The sequence below is a fragment of the Dendrobates tinctorius genome, unplaced genomic scaffold (genome assembly GCF_039654945.1).
Source record: "Dendrobates tinctorius isolate UK_male_01 unplaced genomic scaffold, ASM3965494v1 ptg000264l, whole genome shotgun sequence".
NCBI lineage: Eukaryota > Metazoa > Chordata > Amphibia > Anura > Dendrobatidae > Dendrobates > Dendrobates tinctorius.
This window is the reverse complement of record NW_027361931.1, coordinates 102,072-124,846: the sequence shown is the minus strand read 5'-3', so window position 1 is coordinate 124,846 and position 22,775 is coordinate 102,072. Positions and strand designations below refer to the sequence as shown.

The window sequence follows — 22,775 nt, the reverse complement described above, 5'->3', positions numbered from 1 at the left end:
GGTTTCCTGCGTGTTTGTTCATGCTCCTGTTAGTGATCCTCTGATCATTCTGCTCAGGTCCTCGGGAAGGATCATCCTGATGTGGCAAAACAACTGAATAACTTGGCACTTCTCTGCCAAAACCAGGGGAAATACGATGAAGTTGAATATTATTACTGTCGAGCTCTTGAAATCTACCAAGCCCGGCTAGGAGCCGATGACCCAAACGTTGCCAAAACCAAAAACAACCTGGTATGGAGGAGGCTTGATGTTGTGTGACCCCTGACATGTGTTTCAGGAAGAATGAGGCCCTGTAAAGGCGGTGATGACCACTTGGGGGTGTTGGCACGAGACCTTTCAGAAGCGGGGGGGGAAGCGTTAGTGCAAGGACCTTTAGAAGTGGTGGTCCTGTGAGGTAGAAGACAAGAGGTGCACTGTTTGGCCCAACCGTGTGCTTGCATGATGACAACTACGATAGGGGTGAAAGGGTCTCGGGTTTTATGCAGTGGACGGGCTGAACACAGCGGTCGGTGATCTGGTCTCTTCTCTTCTCCAGGCCTCTTGTTACCTGAAACAAGGTAAATACAAGGCAGCCGAGCAACTGTACAAGGACATCCTGACACAGGCCCACGTCAAGGAGTTCGGCTCTGTCGATGGTGAGTTCTGTACTTCAGGAGCTGACATTATCCATGTTTTTTCCACACCTCACGTTTGTGCATTTTGTGTCCACAGATGACCACAAGCCCATCTGGATGCATGCTGAGGAGCGGGAGGAGATGAGCAAGGTCAGGACATATGTCTTCCCTAGTCTAAAAAGTGTGGGTGGTCTACGCTTTACTGTGGAGGCAGGATCTGCATGAGAGGGTGAGTGGGCAGGCGGGGCCAAGTTTGGTCCCGATGGAGGCAGGCGGGCTGAGCCATTTCAGTCTACCCTGGACCTGAGGGATGGGGCTGACTGAGCTGTTCCAGTAGACCCTGATACCAAGGGGGGATGGGCGAATTGAGCCATTCTGGCACAGCCTGGACCTGAGGAGAAATAGGGCATGCTGAGCTGTTCTTGTAGACCCGAGGCGGCGGACGGACTGAGCGTTCTTGTAGACCCAAGGGGGCGGACTGAGACGTTCTTGTAGACCCGAGGGGATGGGTGGACTGAGCCATTCCAGCACAGCCTTGACCTGAGGGACAGGGTGCACTGAGCTGTTCGTGTAGAGCCTAGACCCCACGGGATGGAAGGACTGAGCTGCTCTTGTACACCCAACGGGTAGGGCGGACTGAGCCGTTCTGGCATAGCCTAAACCTGAGGGACAGGACGCCCCTGAGCTGTTCTTGTAGACCCAAAGGGTTGAGCGAATTGAGCCATTCCTGCACAGCCTGGACCTGAGGGACAGAGTGCACTGAATTGTTCTTGTAAACCCTAGACCTGAGGGGGCCGGCAGACTCAGTCATTCTGGCATCGCCTGGATCTGAAGGACAGGGTGCACTGAGCTGCTGTTATGGACCCAAGGGGGCGGGTGGACTGAGCCATTCCGGCACAGCCTGGACCTGAGAGACAGGGCTCACTGAGCTGTTCTTGTGGACCCTGGACCCGAGGGGGTGGGTGGGCCGAGGCTCAGTGTTGTACATTGTGTCACTTGCCCCTATATCTGCGTGTCTGCGGCCCTGCCATGTTCAGCACTGACTGTTGATTGCTGCTCTGTTGTCCTCATCTTGCGCTCCTCTTACTCTCCCCAGACTCCGAACAATGATGGGACCCCATACTCAGAGTATGGGGGCTGGTACAAGGCCTGTCGGGTGAACAGGTTAGTGCCCCTTTCTGTCTCCTGGGTAGTGTGGAGTCTTGCGGGCCATTTCACATTCACTGATTTTTTTTTTTTTAATTAATTTTTTTTACATTCAGTCCCACAGTAAACACGACCCTCCGAAACCTGGGTGCCCTGTACCGAAGACAGGGCAAACTGGAGGCTGCCGAGACTCTGGAGGAGTGCGCCGTCCGGTCGCGTAAACAGGTGAGAGCCACAAACCGGGGTTACAGATGAGGAGTATATAGTCCCACTGCACACTACTCCACCGTATGCATTCTCCTTTATATTGAGGTGTACAGGACCCTTCTACTTCTCATGGAGGTATACGGCTCCGTTCTCCTTGTACATGGAGGTATACGGCTCCGTTCTCCTTGTACATGGAGGTATACGGCTCCGTTCTCCTTGTACATGGAGGTATACGGCTCCGTTCTCCTTGTACATGGAGGTATACAAGTCCCTTCTTGATTATGGAGGTATATGGCTGACTTCTCCTTGTACATGGAGGTATACAGGTCCCTTCTTGATTATGGAGGTATACGGCGCCTTTCTCCTTGTGTGTGTGTGTGTGTGTGGAAGGTATACAGCTCCGTGCTCCTTGTACATGGAGGTATACAGGTCCCTTCTCATTGGTTATAGAGGTATATGGCTCACTTCTCCTTGTACATGGAGGTATACAGCTCCGTGCTCCTTGTATATGGAGGTATACAGGTCCCTTCTCCTTGGTTATAGAGGTATATGGCTCACTTCTTCTTGTACATGGAGGTATACGGCTCCGTGCTCCTTGTATATGGAGGTATACAGGTCCCTTCTCCTTGGTTATGGAGGTATATGGCTCACTTCTCCTTGTACATGGAGGTATACGGCTCCGTGCTCCTTGTATATGGAGGTATACAGGTCCCTTCTCCTTGGTTATGGAGGTATATGGCTGACTTCTCCTTGTACATGGAGGTATACAGGTCCCTTCTTGATTATGGAGGTATACGGCGCCTTTCTCCGTGTGTGTGTGTGTGGAAGGTATACAGCTCCGTGCTCCTTGTACATGGAGGTATACAGGTCCCTTCTCCTTGGTTATAGAGGTATATGGCTCACTTCTCCTTGTACATGGAGGTATACAGCTCCGTGCTCCTTGTATATGGAGGTATACAGGTCCCTTCTCCTTGGTTATAGAGGTATATGGCTCACTTCTTCTTGTACATGGAGGTATACGGCTCCGTGCTCCTTGTATATGGAGGTATACAGGTCCCTTCTCCTTGGTTATGGAGGTATATGGCTCACTTCTCCTTGTACATGGAGGTATATAGCTCCGTGCTCCTTGTATATGGAGGTATACAGGTCCCTTCTCCTTGGTTATGGAGGTATATGGCTCACTTCTCCTTGTACATGGAGGTATACGGCTCCGTGCTCCTTGTATATGGATGTATACAGGTCCCTTCTCCTTGGTTATGGAGGTATATGGCTCACTTCTCCTTGTACATGGAGGTATACGGCTCCGTGCTCCTTGTATATGGAGGTATATGGCTCACTTCTCCTTGTATATGGAGGTATACAGCTCCGTGCTCCTTGTATATGGAGGTATACAGGTCCCTTCTCCTTGGTTATGGAGGTATATGGCTCACTTCTCCTTGTACATGGAGGTATACAGCTCCGTGCTCCTTGTATATGGAGGTATACAGGTCCCTTCTCCTTGGTTATGGAGGTATATGGCTCACTTCTCCTTGTACATGGAGGTATACGGCTCCGTGCTCCTTGTATATGGAGGTATACAGGTCCCTTCTCCTTGGTTATGGAGGTATATGGCTCACTTCTCCTTGTACATGGAGGTATACAGCTCCGTGCTCCTTGTATATGGAGGTATACAGGTCCATTCTCCTTGGTTATGGAGGTATATGGCTCACTTCTCCTTGTACATGGAGGTATACGGCTCCGTGCTCCTTGTATATGGAGGTATACAGGTCCCTTCTCCTTGGTTATGGAGGTATATGGCTCACTTCTCCTTGTACATGGAGGTATACAGCTCCGTGCTCCTTGTATATGGAGGTATACAGGTCCCTTCTCCTTGGTTATGGAGGTATATGGCTCACTTCTCCTTGTACATGGAGGTATACGGCTTAGTCCTCTTTGCCATCTTTTTTTCTTTTAGGGACTGGATCCCGTCAACCAGACAAAAGTTGCCCAACTTTTAAAAGATGGTGAGAGCCCGGATCAGAGGAAGAAAGGACGGGACGGTGCCCGGAGTAGTGTCAAGTATGAGAGTGGCACAGAGGGCACAGAAGAAGTGAGTATGGGCGGCGTGGAGTGGAGTGGGGTAAGTACACATCTGCCATCATGACCTCCAGGAGCGTGGTGATCATATAACGAGAAGCTCTGCTGCCCCCTATAACAGGACCCGTTCCCTATACTGGACCAGCCCCTTCCCTACCGCCCCCCCATTACGGGATGCGATCTCCCTACCGCCCCACCTCATTATGGGTCTCGATCCCCCAACCGTCCCCCCCACCCCACCCTTATTGCGGGACACAATCCCCCTCCTATTATGGGACACGATTCCCCTACCCTCCCCCCTAATATGGGACCTGATTTCCCCCCCCCCTATTATGGGACCCCATTCCTCCACCGCTCCCCTATTAAAGGGAATCTGTCACAAATTTTTTTGCCTATAAGCTGCCGGCATCGCCATCAGGGGCTTATCTACAGCATTACAGAATGCTGTAGATAAGACCCTGATGTAATGTGAAAGAGAAGAAAAAGGAGTTAGATTATACTCACCCGGGTCCGGAGGGAATCGCGGTCCGGCGCCTCCTATCTTGTAGCGATGACGTCCTCTTCTTTCCTGCCCATCGTGGCTCCGGCGCAGGCGCACTGCTCTGCCTTGGTGAGGGCAGAGTAATGCAGTGTGCAGATTGGTGACAGATTCCCTTTAAGGGACCCGATCCTATTACGGGACCCCATTCCTCCACCGCTCCCCTATTAAGGGACACGATCCTCCTAATACGGGACCCCATTCCTCCACCGCTCCCCTATTAAGGGACACGATCCTCCTAATACGGGACCCCATTCCTCCACCGCTCCCCTATTAAGGGACCCGATCCTCCTAATACGGGACCCCATTCCTCCACCGCTCCCCTATTAAGGTACCCGATCCTCCTATTACGGGACCCTATTCCTCCACCGCTCCCCTATTAAGGGACCCGATCCTCCTAATACGGGACCCCATTCCTCCACCGCTCCCCTATTAAGGGACCCGATCCTCCTAATACGGGACCCCATTCCTCCACCGCTCCCCTATTAAGGGACCCGATCCTCCTAATACGGGACCCCATTCCTCCACCGCTCCCCTATTAAGGGACCCGATCCTCCTATTACGGGACCCTATTCCTCCACCGCTCCCCTATTAAGGGACCCGATCCTCCTATTATGGGACCCCATTCCTCCACCGCTCCCCTATTAAGGGACACGATCCTCCTAATACGGGACCCCATTCCTCCACCGCTCCCCTATTAAGGGACCCGATCCTCCTAATACGGGACCCCATTCCTCCACCGCTCCCCTATTAAGGTACCCGATCCTCCTATTACGGGACCCCATTCCTCCACCGCTCCCCTATTAAGGGACACGATCCTCCTAATACGGGACCCCATTCCTCCACCGCTCCCCTATTAAGGGACCCGATCCTCCTAATACGGGACCCCATTCCTCCACCGCTCCCCTATTAAGGTACCCGATCCTCCTATTACGGGACCCCATTCCTCCACCGCTCCCCTATTAAGGGACCCGATCCTCCTAATACGGGACCCCATTCCTCCACCGCTCCCCTATTAAGGGACCCGATCCTCCTAATACGGGACCCCATTCCTCCACCGCTCCCCTATTAAGGTACCCGATCCTCCTATTACGGGACCCTATTCCTCCACCGCTCCCCTATTAAGGGACCCGATCCTCCTATTACGGGACCCCATTCCTCCACCGCTCCCCTATTAAGGGACCCGATCCTCCTAATACGGGACCCCATTCCTCCACCGCTCCCCTATTAAGGGACACGATCCTCCTAATACGGGACCCCATTCCTCCACCGCTCCCCTATTAAGGGACCCGATCCTCCTAATACGGGACCCCATTCCTCCACCGCTCCCCTATTAAGGTACCCGATCCTCCTATTACGGGACCCCATTCCTCCACCGCTCCCCTATTAAGGGACACGATCCTCCTAATACGGGGACCCCATTCCTCCACCGCTCCCCTATTAAGGGACCCGATCCTGCTATTACGGGGACCCCATTCCTCCACCGCTCCCCTATTAATGTACCCGATCCTCCTATTATGGGACCCCATTCCTCCAACGCTCCCCTATTAAGGTACCCGATCCTCCTATTACGGGACCCCATTCCTCCACCGCTCCCCTATTAAGGTACCCGATCCTCCTATTACGGGACCCCATTCCTCCACCGCTCCCCTATTAAGGTACCCGATCCTCCTATTACGGGACCCCATTCCTCCACCGCTCCCCTATTAAGGTACCCGATCCTCCTAATACGGGACCCCATTCCTCTACCGCTCCCCTATTAAGGTACCCGATCCTCCTATTACGGGACCCCATTCCTCCACCGCTCCCCTATTAAGGGACCCAATCCTGCTATTACGGGACCCCATTCCTCCACCGCTCCCCTATTAAGGGACCCGATCCTGCTATTACGGGGACCCCATTCCTCCACCGCTCCCCTATTAATGTACCCGATCCTCCTATTACGGGACCCCATTCCTCCACCGCTCCCCTATTAAGGGACCCAATCCTGCTATTACGGGACCCCATTCCTCCACCGCTCCCCTATTAAGGTACCCGATCCTGCTATTACGGGACCCCATTCCTCCACCGCTCCCCTATTAAGGTACCCGATCCTGCTATTACGGGGACCCCATTCCTCCACCGCTCCCCTATTAATGTACCCGATCCTCCTATTACGGGACCCCATTCCTCCACCGCTCCCCTATTAAGGGACCCAATCCTGCTATTACGGGGACCCCATTCCTCCACCGCTCCCCTATTAATGTACCCGATCCTCCAAATACGGGACCCCATTCCTCCAATGCTCCCCTATTAAGGTACCCGATCCTCCTATTACGGGACCCCATTCCTCCACCGCTCCCCTATTAAGGTACCCGATCCTGCTATTACGGGACCCCATTCCTCCACCGCTCCCCTATTAATGTACCCGATCCTCCTATTATGGAACCCCATTCCTCCAACGCTCCCCTATTAAGGTACCCGATCCTCCTATTACGGGACCCCATTCCTCCACCGCTCCCCTATTAAGGTACCCGATCCTCCTATTACGGGACCCCATTCCTCCACCGCTCCCCTATTAAGGTACCCGATCCTCCTATTACGGGACCCCATTCCTCCACCGCTCCCCTATTAAGGTACCCGATCCTCCTAATACGGGACCCCATTCCTCTACCGCTCCCCTATTAATGTACCCGATCCTCCTATTACGGGACCCCATTCCTCCACCGCTCCCCTATTAAGGTACCCGATCCTCCTAATACGGGACCCCATTCCTCTACCGCTCCCCTATTAATGTACCCGATCCTGCTATTACGGGACCCCATTCCTCCACCGCTCCCCTATTAAGGGACCCGATCCTGCTATTACGGAGACTCCATTCCTCCACCGCTCCCCTATTAATGTACCCGATCCTCCTATTACGGGACCCCATTCCTCCACCGCTCCCCTATTAAGGGACCCAATCCTGCTATTACGGGACCCCATTCCTCCACCGCTCCCCTCTTAAGGTACCCGATCCTGCTATTACTGGACCCCATTCCTCCACCGCTCCCCTATTAAGGTACCCGATCCTGCTATTACGGGGACCCCATTCCTCCACCGCTCCCCTATTAATGTACCCGATCCTCCTATTACGGGACCCCATTCCTCCACCGCTCCCCTATTAAGGGACCCAATCCTGCTATTACGGGACCCCATTCCTCCACCGCTCCCCTATTAAGGGACCCGATCCTGCTATTACGGGGACCCCATTCCTCTACCGCTCCCCTATTAAGGTACCCGATCCTCCTATTACGGGACCCCATTCCTCCACCGCTCCCCTATTAAGGTACCCGATCCTGCTATTACGGGACCCCATTCCTCCACCGCTCCCCTATTAAGGTACCCGATCCTGCTATTACGGGGACCCCATTCCTCCACCGCTCCCCTATTAATGTACCCGATCCTCCTATTACGGGACCCCATTCCTCCACCGCTCCCCTATTAAGGGACCCAATCCTGCTATTACGGGGACCCCATTCCTCCACCGCTCCCCTATTAATGTACCCGATCCTCCAAATACGGGACCCCATTCCTCCAATGCTCCCCTATTAAGGTACCCGATCCTCCTATTACGGGACCCCATTCCTCCACCGCTCCCCTATTAAGGTACCCGATCCTGCTATTACGGGACCCCATTCCTCCACCGCTCCCCTATTAATGTACCCGATCCTCCTATTATGGAACCCCATTCCTCCAACGCTCCCCTATTAAGGTACCCGATCCTCCTATTACGGGACCCCATTCCTCCACCGCTCCCCTATTAAGGTACCCGATCCTCCTATTACGGGACCCCATTCCTCCACCGCTCCCCTATTAAGGTACCCGATCCTCCTATTACGGGACCCCATTCCTCCACCGCTCCCCTATTAAGGTACCCGATCCTCCTATTACGGGACCCCATTCCTCCACCGCTCCCCTATTAAGGTACCCGATCCTCCTAATACGGGACCCCATTCCTCTACCGCTCCCCTATTAATGTACCCGATCCTCCTATTACGGGACCCCATTCCTCCACCGCTCCCCTATTAAGGTACCCGATCCTCCTAATACGGGACCCCATTCCTCTACCGCTCCCCTATTAATGTACCCGATCCTGCTATTACGGGACCCCATTCCTCCACCGCTCCCCTATTAAGGGACCCGATCCTGCTATTACGGAGACTCCATTCCTCCACCGCTCCCCTATTAATGTACCCGATCCTCCTATTACGGGACCCCATTCCTCCACCGCTCCCCTATTAAGGGACCCAATCCTGCTATTACGGGACCCCATTCCTCCACCGCTCCCCTCTTAAGGTACCCGATCCTGCTATTACTGGACCCCATTCCTCCACCGCTCCCCTATTAAGGTACCCGATCCTGCTATTACGGGGACCCCATTCCTCCACCGCTCCCCTATTAATGTACCCGATCCTCCTATTACGGGACCCCATTCCTCCACCGCTCCCCTATTAAGGGACCCAATCCTGCTATTACGGGACCCCATTCCTCCACCGCTCCCCTATTAAGGGACCCGATCCTGCTATTACGGGGACCCCATTCCTCTACCGCTCCCCTATTAAGGTACCCGATCCTCCTATTACGGGACCCCATTCCTCCACCGCTCCCCTATTAAGGTACCCGATCCTCCTATTACGGGACCCCATTCCTCCACCGCTCCCCTATTAAGGGACCCAATCCTGCTATTACGGGACCCCATTCCTCCACCGCTCCCCTATTAAGGTACCCGATCCTGCTATTACGGGGACCCCATTCCTCCACCGCTCCCCTATTAATGTACCCGATCCTCCTATTACGGGACCCCATTCCTCCACCGCTCCCCTATTAAGGGACGCAATCCTGCTATTACGGGACCCCATTCCTCCACCGCTCCCCTATTAAGGGACCCAATCCTGCTATTACGGGACCCCATTCCTCCACCGCTCCCCTATTAAGGGACCCGATCCTGCTATTACGGGGACCCCATTCCTCTACCGCTCCCCTATTAATGTACCCGATCCTGCTATTACGGGACCCCATTCCTCCACCGCTCCCCTATTAAGGTACCCGATCCTGCTATTACGGGACCCCATTCCTCCACCGCTCCCCTATTAAGGGACCCGATCCTGCTATTACGGGGACCCCATTCCTCTACCGCTCCCCTATTAATGTACCCGATCCTCCTATTACGGGACCCCATTCCTCCACCGCTCCCCTATTAAGGGACCCGATCCTGCTATTACGGGACCCCATTCCTCTACCGCTCCCCTATTAAGGTACCCGATCCTCCTATTACGGGACCCCATTCCTCTACCGCCCCCTGCAGTCTGTACAGGGTTATCACACAGATGATGTTGCTCTTTCCCGGAGAATCTACAAATAAGATCCGGCACATCCAAGGACATGCATGATCGTCCAGGCGTGCCCTGTGCCTGTACAGTGTGTGATCCCTGTTGGGGGGCAGCAGCAGGCTCATTATCACATGGCCAGACCGCCATTTGTCCCTTCTTCATGGCAGTTGATGGTCCCCTCTCATGACTGCATGCATCTGTCTTGTGAGCTCACCCTCGCCCCATAACCTGTACTGCATGGCATAACACCACTGACTCCAGTCTGCGCTCTGCAGTCCGTGCAGTTAACATGTTGGTGATGTGAGCGTCCGTGGCTGAATGTCTTGTGTTCTGGACGATGTTTTTGGACGTCTGAGAATTGACATGAGCACAATGGCAGCAGTGCTGTGTATTATGGAGGAGCGTCTTTGCCAGCCGCAGTTGTCAGCCTGTCAGTGAGCGGACGGACAGTGATGGCTAACGGTTTGCACCCCCGCTAGTGTTGGATGTCAGCCATGTATATATCGCCACCATTCTATACATGACAACGCCGTCCTGGCACCGTAATAACCATGAGCGCGCGTGTACAGAGATATTTGGACAGTGACACAAGTTATGGCATTTTAACCATTTACCAGAACATATTTCCGATCCTGTCCTATCATCAGTCTGGCTGTAAAGTGCCGACTCTCACCTTTAATCTGAGGGAGTCGCATCATAATTGTAGGAAGGTTTTAGGAAATTAAAACTCTGAAATATGAATCTGCTTCTTATTAAAGGGACCAAAGGTAATTGGACAATTTATCTCATAAGCTTATTAATGTGTGGCATGGGCTTCTCCCTCATTAATCCATCATCAATGAAGCACGTAAAAGGTCTGGAGTCGATTCCAGGTGCAGCATTTGCATTTGGAAGCTGTTGCTGTGAACCCACAAAATGCAGACAAAGGATTTCTCAGTTGACGAGCAACAGACCATCATTAGGCTAAAAAAGAGAAGAAATCTATCAGCGAGTGCAGAAATGTTAGGAGCGGCCTTTACGTACATTTTGCACACAAAAAAAAATCACCCTCGTAAGATTGGAAACTCAAAAGGCCTGAACGTCCTTCGAAGACACCAGTGGAGGATAATCGCAGAATCATAGGACTTCAGAGTTGGAAGGGACCTCCGGTGTCATTGTGTCGAAGCCCATGCTCAATGCAGGAGTGACTAAACCATCTCAGACCCATGTCTGTCCAGCCTCTATGTAAAGACTTCCATTGAAGGAGAACTCGCCACTTCTCGTGGCAGCCTGTTCCACTCATTGATCACTCTAACTGTCAAAAAGTTTTTTCTAATATCTAATCTGTGTCTCCTCCCATTCAGTTTCATCCCATTGCTCCTAGTCTTTCCTTGTGCCAATGAGAATTAAGATGATCCTTCTACAATGTGACAGCCCTTGAAATATTTGTAGGCAGCTATTAAGTCTCCTCTTAGCCTTTTTTTTTTTTTTCTTTTGCAGCTAAACATTTCCAGATCTTTTAACCATTCCTCGTAAGACATACTTAGCAGTCCACTCACCATCCTGGTAGTTCTTCTCTGAACTTGCTCCAGTTTTTCAATGTCTTTTTTTTTAAATGTACCCAGAACTGGATACAGTATTCCAGATGAGGCCTGACCAAGGAGGAGTAGAGGGAAATAATGAGTTCATGTGATCTAGACTCTGTGCTTCTGTTAATACATCCTAGAACTATGTTTGCCTTTTTTGCTGCTGCATCACACTGATGACTCATGTGCATTCTGTGATCTATTAGTATACCCAAGTCTTTTTCACATGTGCTGTTGCTTAGTTCTATTCCTCACATTTTGTAGATGTAATTTTCATTTTTCTTGCCCTGATGTAGAATCTTGTATTTCTCCCTATTAAATACCATTCTGTTGGTCACTGCCCATTGTTCAAGCTTCTCTAGATCCTTCTGAATCCTTTCTCTGTCTTCTCTAGTGTTAGCGATCCCTCCTAGCTTTACATTGCCTGCAAATTTGTTTACTTTACCTTGAGTTCCCTTATCTAGATCATTTATAAAAATGGTGATCAACACTGGGGCCAGGACAGAGCCTTGTGGTACCCCACGTGAAACACTATGCCTATTAGATGTGCAACCATTTTATGAATCAACTGAACCGTAGCCTTATCAATCCCATACTTGGTAAAGTATCTCATACTATCCTTATTGAGAAAATTATCAAATGCTTTGCTGAAGTTGAGATGTACTATATCGCATTTCCCTGATCCTCCCAGTCAGTGATTCTATCATAGAAGGAAATTAGATTAGTCTGGCATGACTTGTTTGCTACAAGCCCATGCTGGCACTGTATTCTTATCCAAGTACTTACATACTTGCTGTTTAATAATTTGTTCACAGATCTTTCCTGGTATAGAAGTAAGGCTCACTGCCCTGTAATTTCCCTGCTCCATCTTCTTTCCTTTTTTTTGAAGATGGATACAACATTTATAATAATAATTTTATTTCTATAGCGCCGACATATTCCGCAGCACTTTACATTTCAGAGGGGACTTGTACAGACAATAGACATTACAGCATAACAATAATCACATACAGTAGATTATAACAGATACCAAGAGGAATGAGGGCCCTGCTCGCAAGCTTACAGTCTATGAGGAAAGAGGGAGACACGAAAGGTGGGTGGTAACAATTGCTTTCGCTGTTCGGACCAGCCATAGTGTAAGAATCGGGTGTTGCTGTTGCTGCATGAACCAGTTAACAGTCTAAATATGTAACAGTACAGACACAGAGGGCTATTAAATACATAAAGCATGTGAGAATATAATGCAAGGAACCTGGTTATGATAAAAAACTTCTGGCTGTGCCACACAGGGATAGATTAGGTTAATGCGTTGAGGCGATACGCCAGTCTGAACAATTGCGTTTTTAGGGCATGCTTAAAACTGTGGGGATTGGGGACTAATCATATTGACCTGGGAAGTGCATTCCAAAGAATTGGTGCAGCACGTGTAAAGTCTTGGAGACGGGAGTGGGAGGTTCTGATTATTGAGGATGCTAACCTCAGGTCATCAGCAGAACAGAGGGCGGGGGTAGGGTGGTATACTGAAACAAGGGAGGAGATGTAGGGTGGTGCTGAGCCATGGAGAGCTTTGTGGGTGAGGGTAATAAGTTTGTACTGGATTCTGGAGTGGATGGGTAGCTAGTGTAATGACTGGCACAAGGTAGAGGCATCGGTGTAATGATTGGCGAGGAATATGATCCTGGCTGCAGCATTCAGGACAGATTGGGGAGGGGACAGTTTGGTAAGAGGGAGACATTTGCCCTTCTCCAATCTTCTGGCTCTTCTCCTGTTCGCCTGGATTTTTCAAAGATTCTGGCTGGTGATTCTGCAATTTCCTGTGCTAACTCTTTCAGTACCCTAGGATGTAATTCATCTGGACCAGGAGATGTAAATTAGCTCAGCGTTCCCTCGCCATCTCTCTGTATATGGATATTGTGGATTCTTTTATTCCTTCGATGGCCCCGTGACGATCAGTTGATGTTACAATTGCTTTCTTACAGAGCACAGATGCTAAATAGGAATTTAAAAGTTCGTCTTCTCAACATCATTTTTTCATCCTGTAAAAATCCTATAGCATCTTATGACTTTTCTTTTACTTTTTACTGCTTTTGGTCTCCCTTGCCAGCCTCACTTCATTACTGGCTTTAGCTCTTGTAACTCTCGCCCTGCCTTCCCTGCAGACAGCATTATATTCTTCAGATATTTAAACAGAATCTTATTAAAACGAGAATCCAGGTGGATTATGAACACACAGGCGACAGGTCCGCTGGGTTTTAATGATAGAATAGACATGGCTGTTTTTTTATGAAGGAGTTTATATTTTCCCTCATTTCCCTTGATGTTGATAGGAGAACCATGTCACACATGTATACATGCGGCTTTTCTGCTTGGTACTTTTTCTGGAGTCTCTTATTGCAGTTTGATGAACTTTCACATATTTGAGGCAAAGACATCTTTTTGAATTTGGTGGGTTTTCGTTCCCGTAGCATTTGAATCGTTTAGTGACTTGTTTTTGTTTGTTTAGTATATGTGCACATCTACATTGTGCGTTTTCAGTGCAGCGGTTTCTGTCCGCTAGGATTGAGATTTGTCAGTGATAGTCCATCATTGTGTTTATCCATAATAAGACTCAGCTATGCATGTACATAGTCGTTTATGAAAAAACAGATATTAGGTTGCACACAATTTGTATTTTTTATTTCAGAAAAGGGAGGAAAAAGAAAAAAAAAAAAAGGGGAAAATTTTTTGGAAAGAAATTTTTTTGGAAAAAAATTTTTTGGGAGAATTTTTTTGAAGGTTTTTTTTTTTTTTTTTCTTTTTGTGAGTATATTAATAGTTCATTATAATAGTGAGACAGTTTGGTTTCTGAATACATATGATTGTAGATGTTTTCCATAAGAAAAAAGAAAAGTAAAAAATAGTAGTTTTCGACATGAAAATAACAGTAGTCTTTGATATATGAATATGCATTGTAATTTATCTCTCGATGTAACCATTTTTTCTGCTTGTGCAGTAAGTTGTATTTATGCTTTTGTATATTGTAATGCATCTCAGCATGTTTTTAATTCACCAATGTCATTTAGACAGCAGCTGTGGAGGGAGGAGGTACGGAGTGATGTGATTTCCATATGAACCCGGCACTTCCCCCCACTGTTTGACCCGTTGAAGCGCTCGAGCAGCGCGAAACGGCCGTTGTCAGCCTTTCATGCACTCCTTATGTCACTCCCCTGACTTGACATAATAATAATAATAATAAATGTTATTTTTATAGCGCTGACATATTCCGCAGCACTTTACATTTCAGAGGGGATTTGTACAGACAATAGACATTACAGCATAACAATAATCACATAGATCATAACAGATACCAAGAGGAGTGAGGGCCCTGCTCGCAAGCTTACAGTCTATGAGGAAAGAGGTAGACACGAAAGGCGGGTGGTAACAGTTGCTCTGATTGTATGGACCAGCCATAATGTTAAGTGTGTAACAGTACAGACACAGAGGGCTAATGGATGCATAAAGCATGTGGGAACATGATGCGGGGAACCTGGTTATGGTAAAACTTTTGTCTGTGCCACACAGGGATAGATTAGGTTAATGTGTTGAGGCGATAGGCCAGTCTGAATAAATGCGTTTTCAGGACACGCTTAAAATTGTGGGGATTGGGGACTAATCGTATTGACCTGGGAAGTGCATTCCAAAGAATTGGCGCAGCACGTGTAAAGTCTTGGAGACGGGAGTGGGAGGTTCTGATTATTGAGGATGCTAACCTCAGGCCATCAGCAGAACGGAGGGCGCGGGTAGGGTGGTATACTGAAACAAGGGAGGAGATGTAGGGTGGTGCTGAGCCGTGGAGGGCTTTGTGGGTGAGGGCAATAAGTTTATACTGAATTCTGGAGTGGATGGACATGTTCATGATATGTCAATAAACCAGTGAAACTTCCATCTCGATGAGTGCGACCTCTTCTCTTTGCATGGATTCCCAGGATTGACCGTTTCCAGGTCTGGCACCCGAGATTCCCAGCTGTTGGGCTTCTGTATGCCGCACATCATTTGAAGTCACACGGTAACAGCGGTGCCGTCCGCTTTTTATCTTGATATTCTTCAGATATGCCCACTCTTTTCATTTGATGTACATTTATTTTTCCTCTTTAACAAGTGATAACTTCTGTCTTCATCCATTCTGGTCTCTTTAACCCCTTACTGTCCAATCACGGACACAGTCCGTCATCAGACATTTCCCCTGCTTTGATGAGGGCTCCGCCGCTGAGCCCGCATCAAAGCCGGGACATGTCAGCTCTTATGAACAGCTGACGTGCCCGCAATAGGTGCGAGCGTAATCGCCGTCCGCCCGTGCCTATTAACTAGTTAAATGCCGCTGTCAAAGCTGACAGCGGGCATTTAAATAGCATTTCCGGCCGCCGGGCCGGAAATGACGTCATCACCGACCCCCGTCACGTGATCGGGGGTCAGCGTCATGTTGCCTGGACAACCAGAGGTCTCTGAGACCTCTATGGTTGTTCCAGGCATATGGCTTTCAGCGCCACCCAGTGGTCAGCGCTGAATGCACAGCAGTAAATCTGCTACATGTGGGCGATCTGCTCATCGCCCATATGTAGCAGAGCCGATCGGGTTGTGCAAGCTTCTAGCCTCCTATGGAGGCTATTGAAGCATGCCAAAAGTAAAAAAAAAAAAAAAATGTTTAAAAATAAAAAAAAAATTAAAAAAACCTAAAAGTTCAAATCACCCCCCTTTCGCCCCAATCAAAATAAAACAGTAAAAAAAAATCCCACATACACATATTAGGTATCGCCGCGTTCAGAATCGCCCGATCTATCAATAAAAAAAAAAAGCATTAACCCGATCGCTAAACGGCGTAGCGAGAAAAAAATTAAAAGCGCCAGAATTACGTTTTTTTGGTCACCAAGACATTGCATTAAAATGCAATAACGGGCGATCAAAAGAACGTATCTGCACAAAAGTGGTATCATTAAAAACGTCAGTCCGGCACGGAAAAAATAAGCCCTCACCCGACCCCAGATCATGAAAAATGGAGACGCTACGGGTCTCGGAAAATTGCGCAAATTTTTTTTTTTTTTTTTAACAAACTTTGGAATTTTTTTTCACCACTTAGATAAAAGAGAACATAGACATGTTTGGTGTCTATGAACTCGTAATGACCTGGAGAATCATAATGGCAGGTCAGATTTAGCATCTAGTGAACCTAAAAAAAAAAAAGCCAAGCAAAAAACAAGTGTAGGATTGCACTTTTTTGCAATTTCACCGCACTTGGAATTTTTTTCCCGTTTTCGAGTACATGACATGGTAAAACCAATGATGTCATTTAAAAGTACAACTCGTCCCACAAAAAATAAGCCCTCGCATGGCCATATAAACGGAACAATAAAAAAGTTATGGCTCTGGAAAGAAGGGGAGGGAAAAATGAAAATGTAAAACCAAAAATACCCCTGGTCCATTAAGGGGTTAAATGATTCCAATTATTCCTTTTTTTTTGGGATTGTTACAGATTGTGCAGTGAAAACTTAATTTAGTAAAGTCTCCCATCTTTCTTGGACATTTCTGTCCTTTAGAACTTCCAGCTATTGGAGCTTTCCTACCTCTTTCTGAGTCCATTCTTAAAGTCTGAGCCTTGCTGGTCTTCCTCCTAGGATAGCATGATCGCTGCCTCCTAAATTCCCGGCCACCTTTACTTCCTCAACCATTTCCTCCATGTTGTTAAGAATTAGGTTCAAGATTGAAGATCCTCTTGTTCTCTTTTACCTTTAGAGAGAGAAAGTTGTCAGTGAGAGAAGATAAGAATTTTCTGGACCCATTTTTGCCTGAGAAATATTCCCAACAAATCTAGAATAACCACTTCACAACATCCACATGAGTGAGGACTCTCCAGAAAGACGATGTCTCAGTATCTTCCACCATAAAGGGAAGACCTCATGAGATCAAATACAGAGGGGTTACCCCCAAGGTGCAAACCATTAATCAGCTGAAAAATAGGTCAAATTAGACTTTGCCAAAAAACATCCACAGAAACCGCCCAGTTCTGGGAAAGCAAAAACAAAATCAACCTGTACCAGAATGATGGGAAAAAGAGAGGCTAAAGAAGGCTTGGAGTGGCTCCGGATCCGCGGCACACCGTGTAACACATGGTGGAGGCGTTGTGATGGCTGCCAAAGGCACCGGGTCACTAGTGGTTATTGATGAGGCTGAAGATAGGAGCAGCCGGATGAATCCTGTGTGTACAGGGCGATACTTTCCGCTCAGATTCAGCCAAATGCAGCAAGGCTGATTGGACGACGCTTCACAGGATAGATGGACAATGACCCAAAACATCCTGTGAAAGCAAAGAAGTGGAATATTCTGCAATGGCCGAGTCAGCACCAGATCTCAGCCCATTGAGCCACATTTCACAGGCTGAAGACAAAACTGAAGGCAGAAAGACCCATAAACAAGCGAGAACTGAAGTCACTGCAGTGAAGGCAGCGAAGCCTCACACTGGAGGAAACCAGCGATGGTGGCGGCCATGGCCTCCAGACTTCAGGGCTGTCACTGCTGCAAATTCTCACACTGGAGGAAACCAGCGATGGTGACGGCCATGGCCTCCAGACTTCAGGGCTGTTACTGCTGCAAATTCTCACACTGGAGGACTCCAGCGATGGTGACGGCCATGGTCTCCAGACTTCAGGGCTGTCATTGCTGCAAAGCCTCACACTGGAGGACTCCAGCGATGGTGACGGCCATGGCCTCCAGACTTCAGGGCTGTTACTGCTGCAAATTCTCACACTGGAGGACTCCAGCGATGGTGACGGCCATGGTCTCCAGACTTCAGGGCTGTCATTGCTGCAAAGCCTCACACTGGAGGACTCCAGCGATGGTGGCGGCCATGGCCTCCAGACTTCAGGGCTGTCATTGCTGCAAATTCTCACACTGGAGGAAACCAGCGATGGTGACGGCCATGGCCTCCAGACTTCAGGGCTGTTACTGCTGCAAATTCTCACACTGGAGGACTCCAGCGATGGTGACGGCCATGGTCTCCAGACTTCAGGGCTGTCATTGCTGCAAAGCCTCACACTGGAGGAAACCAGCGATGGTGACTGCCATGGTCTCCAGACTTCAGGGCTATTACTGCTGCAAATTCTCACACTGGAGGACTCCAGCGATGGTGACGGCCATGGTCTCCAGACTTCAGGGCTGTCATTGCTGCAAAGCCTCACACGAGAGGAAACCAGCGATGGTGACGGCCATGGTTGTCTCAATCCAGAGGACACTAGTGATGGTGATGTTCTTGGCCTCCACACTTCAGGCCATCATTGCTGAAAAGGATTCTTCACAAAGGGTTAAGTATGGACATTTTATTTATGGGGAAGTAATTATAACCTTTTATATAGCGCCAACAAAAAAAGTGAATTTGTCCAATTGCATCTGACCCTCTGAAATGAGGAGAATTTGTAGTAAAATGGCTGCAATTCCTAAGTGTTTCACGGGAGATTTCTGTTCAACCCTTTTAATTAAACCTGAAAGTCTCCACTTCAATTGTAAAATAGCGGCCTGCAGAGCTGAAATCATAATGATACATGACAGAACAAAGATCTCTAGACCTAACTGTGTGTGTGTGTGTGTGTACATGTTTACAATAGGGGGCGGGGGGGGAGGAGTATTTAGTCAGCCCCCAATTGTGCAAGTTCTCCCACTTATAAAGATGAGAGCGGCCTGTAATTGATATCATAGGTAGACCACAACTTTGAGAGTCACAATGAGAAAACAAATCCAGAAAATCACCTTGTCTGACTTGGTAAGATTTATTTTTTAAATTATTGATGGATAATAAGTATTTGGTCATTAACACAAGTTCATCTCAATATTTTGTTATATATCCTTTGTTGGCAATGACAGAGGTCACACCTTTTCTGTAAGTCTTCACAAGGTTGGCACACACTGTTGGTGGTATGTTGGCCAACTCCTCCATGCAGATCTCCTCTAGAGCAGTGATGTTTTGGTCCTGTCGCTGGGCAACACGGACTTTCAAATCCCTCCAAAAGTTTTCTATGGGGTTGAGATCTGGCGACTCCTTCGTTGCCCTGGCAGTGTGCTTGGGATCATTATCATGCTGAAAGACCCATCCGCATTTCATCTTCAATGCTCTTGCTGATGGAAGGAGGTTTGCACTCAAAATCTCACGGTACATGGCCCCATTCATTCTTTCATGTACAAGGATCAGTCGTCCTGGTCCCTTTGCAGAGACACAGCCCCAAAGCATGATGTTGCCACCCCCATGCTTCACAGTAGGTATGGTGTTCTTTGGATGCAACTCAGCATTCTGTGTCCTCCAAACACATGTGTCCAGTTTTGGGCACCACATTTTAAAAAAGACATCAACAAACTGGAGCAAGTTCAGAAAAGAGCGACCAGAATGGTGACCGGTCTGCAAACCCTGTCTTATGAGGAAAGGTTGCAGGATTTGGGAATGTTTAGTTTGCAAAAGAGAAGACTGAGAGGAGACTTAATAGCTGTCTACAAATATCTAAAGGGCTGTCACATTGTAGAAGGATCAACTTTATTCTCATTTGCACAAGGAAAGACTAGAAGCAATGGGATGAAGCTGAATGGGAGGAGACACAGATTAGATATTAGAAAAAACTTTTTGACAGTTAGAGTGATCAATGAGTGGAACAGGCTGCCACGAGAAGTGGTGAGTTCTCCTTCAATGGAAGTCTTCAAACAGAGGCTGGACAGACATCTGACTGGGATGATTTAGCGAATCCTGCTTTGAGCAGGGGGTTGGACCAGATGGCCCAGGAGGTCCCTTCCAACTCTACGATTCTATGATTCTATGATTTTTTTGTTTCTACAAAACCGATCTACTTTGGTTTCATCTGACCATTTGACATTCTCCCAATACTCTTCTGGATAATCCAAATGCTCTCTAGCAAACTTCTGATGGACCCGGACATGTACTAGCTTAAGCAGGGGGACACGTCTGGCACTGCAGGATCTGAGTCCCTGGCGGCGAAGTGTGTTACTGATGGTAGCCTTTGTTACGGTGGTCCCAGCTCTATGCAGGTCATTCACTAGGTCCCCCCGTGTGGTTCTGGGATTTTTGCTCACCGTTCTTATCGTTTTAACCCCACAGGGTGAGATCTTGCGTGGCGCCCCAGATCGAGGGAGATTATCAGTGGTCTTGTATGTCTTCCATTTTCTTATTATTACTCCCACAGTTGATTTCATCACACCAAGCCGCTTGCCTATTGCAGATTCAGTCTTCCCAGCCTGGTGCAGGGTGTGGTGTAATGACGACTGTGTCCGCTAGGGGGCGCTGTGTGGGTGTCCCAAGAGAGGATGAGTGGCAGAATATGGAAGGACCGTTATGTATCTCAAGGTGGGTGGCCTTGAGATGGAGACTGATGCGTGTTGAGCAGCAGTGATACTGCTGAGGTGCTGTGTCAATGTGTTAGGGAGAAGTCTCCAGTAACTAGGGAGATGGGCGGGCCCCAGTTACCTACAAACCCACCCAGGGGGAGTGTTTAAATAACACTATTGTATAGTGTGAGTGGTTGAAGGACCTGTGATGAGGTCATAGCCATGTGACCTGGTGGGCGTGGCTACGGACCATATATGGTGGCCAGGGTAGGTCACATGGGGTGAATGCAGGGACCTGGTTGGTCCAGAGCGGAAGGTCCCGCTAGGAGAGGTGTCTCCTGGCTCACAGCATGTGAGGTGGCTGTGAGCAATGGCGATGTGTGCCTGAGAGTTCCCTGGAGGGAATGAATGTGTGCGGGATGGTGAAGCCGCATGAGGAACCCTGACGGGTGAGATAATGCTGAGGCTGAAGAGCCTGCGCAATGGACATTTGCATAACCTGTGTGAGTACAGGATAACCAGAGCGATGCTCTGTAATGGACGCTAAGCTGTTGTATATTGCTGCTGTGGGTTTATGATGGCGGAATAAACCGCACGGACCCTGTTATGGTTTTATGAAAACCCGGTGCCGGATGTGTTTTATTCGCTGCCAAGCGAGTGATCCCCTAACTGAATGACAGCGCTACCTCACAAGGGCTACAATTTTGTTTCTGGTGTCCTTCAACAGCTCTTTGGTCTTCACCATAGTGGAGTTTGGAGTGTGACTGAGGTTGTGGACAGGTGTCTTTTATACTGATAACAAGGTCAAACCTGAGCAAATACTGCAGGTAATGAGTGGAGGACAGAGGAGCCTGGAGGACAGAGGAGTTACAGGTCTGTGAGAACCAGAAATATTGCATGTTTCTAGGTGACCAAATAATTTCCACCTTAATTTGTAGAATAAATCTTGCCAAATCAGACAAGGTGATTTTCTGGATTTGTTTTCTAATTTTGTCTCTCATAGTTGAGCTCTACCTATGATGCCAATTACAGGCCTCTCATCTTTTTAAGTGGGAGAACTTGCACAATTGGGGGCTGACTCAATACTTGTTTCCCCACTGTACGTACTGTGTAATTATATAATTTCATCCATGTTGTGGTTGGCGTGTGATGGATGTGAGAGCATCAATGAGGTTTCTTGTAGTTCCTTGATGCAAATTCTCAATTCTGGTACATTGGGGAAGCGTCCAGGACAAATTTGAGCGTTGTGCGGACGTCTCTGTTGCAGTGGAGCTTGCCTGTAATGCCTTGGTACATTGGGGGCTCGCCTGTGACGCCTTGGTACATTGGGCGCTTGCCTGTAATGCCTTGGTACATTGGGGGCTCGCCTGTGACGCCTTGGTACGTTGGGGGCTCGCCTGTGACGCCTTGGTCTTGCCTGTGACGCCTTGGTACCTTGGGGGCTCGCCTGTGACGCCTTGGTAGGTGATGGCTCTTTCCTTTGCCACCTGGCAGCTTGCTGTCATATAAGAGAAGGAAAATGATAATCTAGAACAGAAACAGAGGAGGACGGAGTCCTCAGACTTTAAGTCGGGGAGGATGAATCGCCACACTGGTGGAATGCTCACAATTCATAAAGTGTGTGGTGTCTTCTACCGGTATCCTGTGTGCGATTGTGGATTGTGATGACGCTTCCATGGAGGGGGCAGTGGTCGCAGCAGTGATTGCAGCTGAGACTGCAACCGTGACCGCAGCACGTGTCCCCCTGATGACTTGTTGCGTATCTCGGCATGCACTTGGGATTCTCAAATGAAGTGTCTCCAAAAAGGAAGAAAGGGAATAGAAAAGCAGAGGATTATGAGGGAAGGATGAAAGTATATTAGGAACCGTTTCAATTATGGCACCAGATAGATCGGGATTCAGATGAAAATAACGTTGGCTCCTGGAT

At 48.7% G+C, this 22,775-nt stretch overlaps 1 protein-coding gene across 8 annotated transcripts in view; it reads left to right on the top strand.

Annotated features, from left to right (window-relative positions):
- KLC4 (kinesin light chain 4) overlaps window positions 1-22,775 on the top strand; it is a 98,567-nt gene that overhangs the window by 25,499 nt on the left and 50,293 nt on the right. For 4 of the 8 annotated variants that reach the window (XM_073558963.1, XM_073558969.1, XM_073558967.1 and 1 more), the window contains exons 7-12: window positions 58-231; window positions 536-635; window positions 712-764; window positions 1,711-1,778; window positions 1,877-1,985; window positions 3,922-4,056. In XM_073558963.1, the coding sequence (XP_073415064.1) occupies window positions 58-231; window positions 536-635; window positions 712-764; window positions 1,711-1,778; window positions 1,877-1,985; window positions 3,922-4,056 (639 nt within the window). Of the gene's footprint in view, window positions 1-57; window positions 232-535; window positions 636-711; window positions 765-1,710; window positions 1,779-1,876; window positions 1,986-3,921; window positions 4,087-22,775 lie in introns of all 8 variants that reach the window. The other 4 variants (XM_073558961.1, XM_073558968.1, XM_073558965.1 and 1 more) reach the window with 2 other exon arrangements.